Raw genomic sequence first — 10,514 nt, forward strand, 5'->3', positions numbered from 1 at the left:
AGAACTAGAATAACTGGAAAGGAAAGCAAATTGAGGTGGCAAGGCATCATGGCACAGAAGAAGGTTTAGTGTGAAAATGCCAAGTTTAACGTGACAATGGTGGCAACCTGTACTCTGGCGAATGAATGAGTAGATGTGGTTAGAGTTGTCTGGTGAGCCTATCTATTTCGTGACTTTAGCAAAGATATAAAAAGAGAAAAAGAATGGATGGCTGAGAAGTAAGTATTTGGATATGCACAATTAAAGAGCATCTAGAGGAAAGCAGCAGAACAGATAAAACATTAATCAGAGGTAAGGTCCCGAAAACAGAGATCCTACATCCTTGCCCATGGAATCCCCAATGCCTGGCAGAGCAGCTGATACAAAGGTGACTCTCAAAAAGGAATGAATGAGAATTTCCAAAGTGCGAAGGAATCCTACTAATCAGAAGAAAAGTTACAAAATGGAAAACAGAGTCTCAGAAAAGGCCACTAAGTTGGCAAGAAGAGCAGGAAGCCAGACTGCAAGAGTTAAAATGGGTAAGAGAGAGAAAAGATCTGAAGGACAGACAGCAGCCTAAAGGGAAGAGCAGCAGGATAGACAACGAGCATTATTTTACTTGTTTGGATATTTTTCCAAACTAAAATTAATACTTGCTCATTTAAAAAAAATTGGAGAATATAACAAAGCAGAGGGAAAAACCATACGTTGTTCCAACACCTAAGTGCAGACACAGTTAACACTTTTAAAATATATGTTCAAACTTATTCTACCAAAAATATGAGTGGGCTTACATACCATACAACAGGATAATATGTGAGGGACTGGAGGGAGGGAAAGAGATAAGGAAAATAGTAAAACTACCAGGGGTAAGATTAGTTAGCAATAATTACTATATTTCTTAAACCTTTTCTTAGTGGTCAGAAAAATAGTACTTTTCTGTTATAATTGTTATCATCGAGAGTAAAGATTTTTGCATATTTGTTAATAGTTTATGCTATTCTTCCTATAAAATGAGTATCTACATTCTTCATTCACTTACCTAATGACGTTTTTCTTATGACTATGAATGAGCTCTTTAGGTCTTTGAGGGATCAACTGTTTGTTTTACTGCAAAACCTCCAAGGTTGTTTGCTGCTGATTTAAGGAAGCCCTAAGCATGTATAAAGCCACAGGAAAAGCAGCCTATGGAAAAGAACAGTTTGATGATGCTGACAGAAAAGGGGTATGTGTTAAAACAAATTCCCTAAATATATGGACACAGATGAATCCAACGGGGAAAGCAAACTGCCTCCAATAATAGAAAAGTGCATAGATATAGATGCCAAGATATAGGAGCCAAGATATGGGCTGAATGAGATACATGAGGGACCCCCACATTAAATATTCTAATCCTCTTCATGAAGTGGCATCACTCACTGAGTCAATTCAGGGTACACAGTCCCCTGCCAAGACTGCTATTGGAGCAGTTCTGGTCCCCTGCCCCAGCTCCACCCACCCTCGTCCTTTTCTTCTCTATTACTACTTTATATTATTGCTTCCACCTCTGTGCATTAAAATTTAGATGAGAGGATTGTGATTGGTGAAAACCCCACTCCTCAGTCAAGCAAACTTTGTCCTAAGCTATTTTCCTCTAATTAGTCTCATTACTGGCAAGGCTTACTGTCATCCACAACTCTGAATCTAATTCCTGATAGTGGGAATAAAGACCTCCCAGTAAGCAAACTGTTAAATGTATCTGGATCAATAGCCCATCCCTTGATTTTTTGCTAAGGCCATGATCCTGAATTTTGCCAATAAAACTATTTTGTCCTCACTGAATCTTTCTCTCATCTAATTCGTTATTTGGTTATACCATTGATTACACCATCACTGCATGTAACAAATCTTACTTTTGTTAAATTCAATTATGTTGCATACAACTACACACAGAGGGTGAATGTAAGGTAGAGCTAGTGTCATATTGCTTTTTAATCTTTCTATGCCTGTATGCAGTAGACATTAAAATAAATGTGCACTGAATTCAGTTTTCTTTGACCACTTGATTCCATAAATGCAGGATCAGTTGTTGACCTTCTCACTTCTTTGGAACTTGTATGTACAGAATTTGCCCAAACAAAGCTTGCTAATATCTTCTACTGCAGAAAAAGGGATCATGCATTTAGTAATTTGACAGTTAATTTTTTGATCATAGATTGCTTATACACAAATGCAGTTAATAAATCTAATGAATGCAATCAAATTACGGAAATGATTCACTTACATTAACTGAAGCATCTTGTTCAAATACATTTCCCAACCTCACAGAAGCACCAACTTTGCTCCAAGCAAGATATCACTGAAGTGACCCTCTTATCCAATTACATTTTAAAAATTTCATGTATACTGCAAAAACAATGGCAAATTCTTGGCTCTCCCATATACAAATAATATTTTACTGTCATATTGTAAACTACTTATTATGCAGTGATTGCTTTGTTTCAGGTATATTCGGTCTCTGAATTCCTACAAACCTTACATATTGGAAAATGAGAATGTTTCATTTAAATTCAGTAAAAATTCACTAAAATGGATTCATCTCAGGTAAGGCCAGTCTAAATTACTGAAAAAAACTAATTTATACACTTTAGATCATTGTTCCTTAGGAGTTGGGAGAAGTTTCATGGAAGCAGTAGCACATGAGTTGGATCTTAAAGTTAGACACTTACATCAACAGAAAAAAGAGAAGGGTTTTTAAGGTAGCAGGTAAAAAGACCAGCACAGGCATAAGCAGAGAAACAAGATAATGAAAGCAAAGAAAAAGGGTTATGGATAATACAAACTGAAGTAGCCAATTAATACAGTAATCCCATTCCCATCTTGAAGCTACTTAGCAGCAAAGGATCATCAAAATAGGAAAGCCACAGAAAAATAAAAACACAAGAAAAGAATGAAAAACACAAACCCAAGTGCTCTATATGCTTGGTTTGTATCTTAAAATTAGGAATCACAGATGGCAACCCCAAAGCTCTAGGGAATCATCCTCCAAGACAACCAATAGTTCTGATGCTTTACCTATAACACAGCTCAAATTCTAAACATCACGGATTTCAGAAAGAAAAGGGGAGGTAAATATAGGGCATATGTACCATCACTTCCTATTCCCATGCCCTTGGTAGGCATCACTCATTAATCAGACTTGTGGCATGCAAGTTCAAGTCCATTTGAATCCTGTGTTGAAATGAGTGTAAAGGTATCCTTTGCTATCTGAACCCTTCCTATCCAAACCCAGACCACCACAAACAGGTTCAGGAATTTTTTTTTTTTTTTTTTTTAAGATAAAGCTATTTGGAGGATATGGTATTTCCCACCATATGTACTCTTGCTTCCCCAAATTCCAAAACAGAACAGATTCGGAACCTGTCACTCCGACCTCTCACTCTTCAAATTAAGAAACCAAATAGGGTACAAATAGCAAGGAATACACTTGTATGTTTTCAGTTTGTTCTGAGATACAAAACCTCACCTCCCACACATTCTTGTAATATATATAGGAGCTCCTGTAATAGATGCCTGATAGAGGTATTGTGCATAATTAACCAAACCTCATTGTTTTCTATTTCCTCTTATGAATAGGAAGTACACAGTCCATGACACAGAAAAAAGTAAACGTCTCAAGAAAGAAAAATTAAATCATGTTTTAAAGTTTTTATTCATGTGGGTTAAGGTTAAGCGTTAACTACCTTAATCTCATAGTCAGCAATCAAGTGCATTAAGGTTTCAGAGCTTATTGTTCCTTATTATCCTGCCCAGGGCAGAAAGAGTCTTCCTCTTATTGGCCCATGTTACTCTTCTTTAACCTGAACTTTTAGAACCTCAAGGAAGCAGAAAAGAAAGCAACTAAAAAGACCAAATGCAGGGGGCTTCCCTGGTGGGCAGTGGTTGAGAATCCGCCTGCCGATGCAGGGGACACGGGTTCGTGCCCCGGTCCAGGAAGATCCCACATGCCGCGGAGCGACTGGGCCCGTGATCCACGGCCGCTGAGCCTGCGCATCCGGAGCCTGTGCTCCGCAGCGGGAGAGGCCACAATAGTGAAAGGCCCGCGTACCACAAAAAAAAAAAAAAATGTCTACCCTTGATGAATAAAGTGGTGAAGCTCAACTCAACACTCAATTTTCTGAAAAGAATACACACCTTTCTTATTTACATAACCAAATTTACAATATAACACTCTCTACTGCCTTAAAATATTATATTATTACTACAGGAGAAAAGTTCCTATGTGACATGCTCTTAAGTATTGAGCACCTCTTCATAAACAAAACAATCACACAAATAACCCCCCTAGTGCAATCTCTCAACTAGCAACTAGTAAACTCCCCAACACCAGGGAAGCACTACATAGTCTCACATATTTTTGCATAATCAACAACAGCTCTTAGAATACATTAAATGTAATACATGCTCAATAAATATTTGCAGACTGAATCTCATGTAACAGAACTCTTGCACGAGGTAACAATAAGTGAATTACACCTTCAGGTAGTTCTCCTGGGCTAGCACCCAAGAAAACACTGACAAAACCTAACAATCCGTCCATTGAAAATGTTCTGCTGATTGTTGATTAATTAAATGTTAGTCTTTCACTGTACTTATGGTCTGCTTTATTATTGCTGTCAATATTAATTTAGTAAAAGAGCCATAGAAATTTAAGCTAAAGGAACTTGCAGGGTCATCTAGCATAAACCTTTCATTTTGCAGACAAGGAAACGAAGGGGTCTACTTTTCCCATGCTCTGGCACTTGTCACCGCATTCCCTGGTCCTCTAACTGAATGAAAGAGACGTTTTATTGCACATTTTTGCTTAGGTTAATATTACATGTGAATGGGCATTCCTCAAATGCCAGTCTCTAGAATAGTACTTTGTATACAGCAGGTACTCAGGTGAGTACTTAAACACTGTTCTTGCTTAAAGTGTTGAAATCTGAGTGAACAACAATGCTCATTTTCATTTGTACAGTTTTAGTGTGTAACATTTTTCTAATATAAAAAGTGATTTGATGTAAGTTTTTATTTAAAGCGTCTTTCATAACAAATAAGACATTTCTGCCTTTCCTACCACTGTGAAGTTCATTTCCCCCAATAATACCAAAAACTAATAGTGACACAGAAACCAAATCAGTTCTGCACATTACATCATTCAAGACACCTCCCAATGGGGAGAGCAAACTGGTCAATAATTTATACACACGCATGATCAGTACCTAAGTTAAACGAGGCCATAAAGTTGAGGGGTTTGAAACTGCCTAACTTGCCTATCTGAGCAATAGGGAAGACAATTTCATCAGTTTCTGATCATAGAGGAGAACAAGGAATTGCCTTCTTTCTGGAATCAGAAACACTTAGTGCTAGGATGCACCATCACAGCTGGCCTCAATACAGACAAGCTAAAAGGACCCTAAGTCTTCGGTGTGCTTGGTATGGAAGATAGGTTGAACTCGGTAGGTGACATGTCAAACAACTAATCAAAATGTTTAAAAGCCAGCTGATGTACTAGTCAGTCTCTAATTTTAAAGCAAAATGAAAATCTTGGGCTTATGGTTAAAGTAAACTCTAAAGTCATGAGCTTTATAGCAAATGTTTCCCACTGAAGTTGAAGAAACAATAACTATTCCTTAGAGCTAAAAATTGCCTGTCCCAGAGCCAAGAACAAAACTGAACTACTGAGTTCTATGACAGGGGACAGAAATCAGAACAAATATGGCGCTAATAAGAAAAACGTATGGATCGCCGTACTTTGCTCACTGCAACTAAGAAATAAGAGAGTAAAACAAAATTGCTCAATTTGGGTTTAAATTCTAAATCTAAAATGTACCAGATTCAGACCTCTGTATGACTTACAGGATTAAATAAAGACAAGGAACTATAGCCAGAGCACTGCTCCCAGGATCTGACAATGAATCAGAGGAATCCTATAGCTTCCCTGTCACTCAATTTATCTCTTTCCATAAAGTGTGTAGAATAATGACACATCATATAGAACTGTTTTAAAAAAATGGTTTTTAAGGTCTTACTTGCAAATAGTTACATAAATAAAAATAATAACTGATAATAATGAATTCTTTTAAGAATCCCTGAATTTGTTTGTTGAGTAAATACAGTATTAGAACATTTTCTACAATGAAACATCATGATTTCTTTTGAATTTATAGGTAAATGTTTGTCGTCTACGTAACAGTCTAATTCCAAATATGCTAATCACCCCCAAACATGCAGGTATGATTATTCTTAAACATAACTAATCACAAACAGGCAGAGTGATTTCAAATGCAATTTTTCCACAGTAATTTTATTCTATCAGAGTTTCAGGAAAAACTGCTTTAAAAAGGAAAAGAAAAGCACTTAAATTCTTTTGGTCTAAATTAAATACAAACATTCTTTTTTTTTAAAACTGGGAAGACCCTGGGAGATAAGAGGAAGGAAAAACTTGCTTCCGTATTCTTTTTTCAGGTAACCAAAGAGGGGTGCAATGTAAGTTAAAGAAGTTTGCAGTGAGGTTAGATTGTGGCTTTGTTTTAGGTTGCCAGTATGAGTTTTTATTTAGAAAAAATGCATGAGTTACTAGCTTTCCTTTTTTAATGAAAAGTTTATATCAGAATTCTATTAGTTTCTATTACTTACAAAATATAAATACTATGTTATAGCATATTCAGTATTAAAACACACCTCTGCAAATAAATCTCCTTTCAAGTGAGTTGTGTAAGTGATCTGGACCTCTGTCTATGGAGTGGGAATAAGGAAGACCAAGAAAGGTACAGGCTCGTTACATTGGACTTAAGCTGAAGATACCCGTAAATATATTACACAAATACTACAAGACTATCAAGTTATCAAGTTAGTAACTTTATTTTGTAGAACTATCTTAAAAATACATTATATTTCCAATTCTTAAGAAATCTGGTTTCTGATGTTAATCATTAAGTACCATGATTTCAACTCTGAATACTTAATATTTTTTCCAAAGACTCATTTTTAATGCTTGAAATAACCATGGTTATACTTTTATCTAACAGTATTTTAGTTTACTAAACAGAATAGATTAATTATGAACTGACATAATAAATAATTCATTATCCAGCTAAAGGCCTACATCACATACTGTATATGTGTAAAATAGGAGGACAAGTTCAGACTTGTTTGTGACCTGCAAGTCCAATTATTTAGAAACTATGATCAACCTAAATGCAAAACCCTTTTGATAATTATTAAATGCCACATTTGTTTAATGCAATTTTAAATTCTCATTAGTAATGATACCAAAGGTTGATACAATGTACTACAAAACTGATAATCTTTCAGAACATTATCAAGTGATAAAATAATTGGTAAAAAGATATTGTTGCTTCAAAAAAATGAAAAGAGATACCTAAAGAACTGTACTCTTACCTATTAAAAGTCATTTTAATTTTATACACATACACACACTATTTCGTAGGAAGAGATTGTGGTGAAGGAGATTTCACTTTCTAATGTCTTTATTTTATATAGTCACTTGATGAATAACATAAATCCAGTCTTGCGGAGCAGCGGCTATGAGTCTATATATTACATAGAGCCACTAACGTTGTTTATGATCCACAAACGTTGTTTATTCTAAAGTTTTAAATATAAAGAAATAATTTTTGCAAATAGGATTTCTAAAGCTTAAAATTAAATGCTACTAAGTGTGCCAGTACAATTTTATGAAGCTATAAAATTGTACATTTGGGGATTAAGGTGTTTGTTGTCAGTTTTCCTTTTCAGAACAAGTACCAAAAACTGAAGCACACTGTACTTCAGAAGTTTTTCTTACATTAAAATCAGCGCGGTTAAGTTGTAATGGATGTGTAAATATAAATTATCAATTAAAGAATAATTAAATCACATGATTTACCAAAAAGAGCACCACTCCACTATCATTATCATTCAAACACTTCAGTCCACTCCCTATACAACTTATTCATATTTTAAAAATATAAGGTGAATGTTCCTTTCCCCTACTGTTCTCGTAATAAATTAAAACATATACTTACTAATTCAACTTTCAAATTTGCCTTTCTTAAAAGATTTTAGTCCTTTAACCTGGATGTCCCTTACCTGAATGTAAAAACCAAAGTGCTCAATTCAGATTTCAGAGACACTAGTTACATCAAGTTAATAGGGGGGAAAAAAAAACCTGGTTTCTGGAAACCTTGATGGTAAGGAGATTAAGCATCTCTTCCTTTAAATTACAGCTTTAAAAGGGCGTAGGGCATCCATCGAAGAATAAAGCCTTCTCTCTCTCTCTCACACGCACACACACAAGGCAATCCTATTTATCTGACCTATTCAAACTGTCACAGCAGGACTATTGTTAACCCTAAAAAATTCTCCTTTAAAATATTTAAACTTCATTTTAAAATTAAAACTGAAAGCAAGATACTCAGCTGCCAACTACTGTGTAGTATGAAACTATTAAAGCCTGCACTGACCTACTTCATATTATCATCATGACAATATGGATGTATGCCAAGAAAATAATGAAATTACTATATAACAAACTTTAATTTTCTATTCAAAAATTGTCACTGTTTTTAAATGTGTAAATATTGTACTGCAAGGCCAGTTGTTTTACACTTTTTAAGTTGCAATATAAAAAAAGGAGTTTTGATATTTCAGTAATCATATTCAATGATGAACATGCAAGATCTCATTTTTAAAATCAGAGCTTTTTTAAACACCACATTTAATTCTATTTTTAAACTTCTATTAAAAGCAGTCTCTTAGACTAAACTCCAAATAATGCTTTCCATTTTTAAAATAGCACTACACTTTTTAAAACATGTCAGTTAATGAAGAACCCTACAAAAATAATGCAAGTTCACGTTCAAAGAATATTTGCAATGGCTCTAACAGAGGACAGACTTAAGTCAGTGTATTTAATTATTAAAAGACTGCTACCAGTCTTTCAGAGTTTAATCTAATGTTGAAATATTGGAAATTCTCATACAAGAAAGTATAGGAATAGCAAAGGATATTTCATCCATGGTTTCTAAAAAAAGACACACGGAATGGCAACACATTTATTTTAAATTAAACACATCCTTTTAAATTAGAAAATCACTTTGCTGTGTAAACTACCACCTTAAAATATCTCATACTAAAGAAAGCCTTTCTTCACAATCAATGCAAAGATTAAGATCCCTGGAAGAGAATTTTAATCTCAGAATAAAGAAGGCAAAAACATCCAGAAACAGCAGCTAAACCAACTGAAAGGAAGAGACACATTAGGTTTTGTGCTGCATATTAATATTCTTACGCACAGTGTCTGTTTGGTGAAAATTCACAATACACTTCTTCCTCCCAGTATGACTGCAAAAAGGAGTAAACACATTTTACATTCCTCAGTCCCAAATTCATGCTACCATCATGCACCATGACTTAATTTCGACCCGTATTCCTCTTACACATAAGTGAAAAACATAAATGACTTGTTTATCTGCACTCGAAATTGAGGAGGGGGCAAAAGCATTTTTTGGCTCCGGAGCCCAGGAGCTGATGCAAAGTCCCCACACCTCCAGAGGTCCTATGAATATGCACCCGACTTTGTGGAGACCCCCATTCAATGAATGCATCAGCCTCCTCCTCGGCTCCCTTGCCCGCCGCCCCCCACCCGCTTTGCAGCAGAAATGTGCCTGGGCTTTTTTACCCCAGCGATGGAGGATCCTCTTACCAGATGGAGTTCTTGATCCTGTGTTGCAGCGCGCTGGCCTCTGTCCCTGGCAGCCCGGGCACAAGGGCTGGCAGAGCCACCCCCGAGTTGGGGGCGCTGGGGGGAGGCTGCTGATGGGCATCAGGCTGCTGTGGTGGCGGCTGTTGTTGTTCCTCTGCCATCGCTGCTGGAGGGGGGGGGGAGGGACGGGGGGGGGGAGGGAGGGAAGATGGGGGCGCGGGGAAGGGTGAGGGAAGAGACGGGGAGGGGAGGACGTCGGGGGAGAGGAGGAGGGGGGAGGGGAAGAGGAGGAGGAGGACGAGGAGGAGGAAGGAAGCTGGATAAGCTAGGCCTTTACCCCAGGGCTCGAGTGAGTCGCTTTCGCCTGCCGCCTGGGGGACATCACCGGGGAGACCGAGCGGCTCCTTACGGCCGGGGCGCTTCACCGCGGGAGAGGCATGGCGGCGCCCCTCAGCCCCCCGCCGCCGCCGCCGCCGCCTCCTCCCGTCAGCGGCCGGGGCTTGGGGGGGGTGAGGAGGGGGCGTCTGAACACGAGGTGGGGGGGCAGGGCTCCCCCAAATCCAAGGAGAACGGTTGCTCAGGGACCTGGCGGCCTGGCCTTCCTTTCTTGCCCCCGGGGCTTTCTACTCCGGCAGCCCCGCGCTGCTGCAGCCCCAGGCTCGGCTCCACGCCACTCCCCACGCCGCCGCCGCCGCCGCGGCCACCGCTGCCCTGCCAGCCCCGGAGGCAGCCCAGTGCGCGCAGCCGCACTGCGGCCCGGCGCAGACGGCAAAACACCTACCGCTCGGCCGCGGGGGGGGGGGGG

General features: G+C 38.3%; 1 protein-coding gene across 1 annotated transcript in view; it reads right to left on the minus strand.

The window, feature by feature from the left end:
* The window catches only part of RFX7 (regulatory factor X7), a 150,673-nt gene extending 140,165 nt beyond the window's left edge, over nt 1–10,508 (minus strand). Inside the window, exons 1-2 of the mRNA XM_027123092.1 lie at nt 10,047–10,508; nt 9,710–9,872 (exon numbers count right to left, since the gene is read on the minus strand). Coding sequence (XP_026978893.1) covers nt 9,710–9,870 — 161 coding nt within the window. The 5' untranslated portion in view covers nt 9,871–9,872; nt 10,047–10,508. The remainder of the gene's footprint in view (nt 1–9,709; nt 9,873–10,046) is intronic.
* Nucleotides 10,509–10,514: the final 6 nt, after the last annotated feature.

Source organism: Aethalodelphis obliquidens, unplaced genomic scaffold, assembly GCF_003676395.1.
Source record: "Aethalodelphis obliquidens isolate GAN/ISIS:26980383/991018 unplaced genomic scaffold, ASM367639v1 scaffold26, whole genome shotgun sequence".
Classification (NCBI taxonomy): Eukaryota; Metazoa; Chordata; class Mammalia; order Artiodactyla; family Delphinidae; genus Aethalodelphis; species Aethalodelphis obliquidens.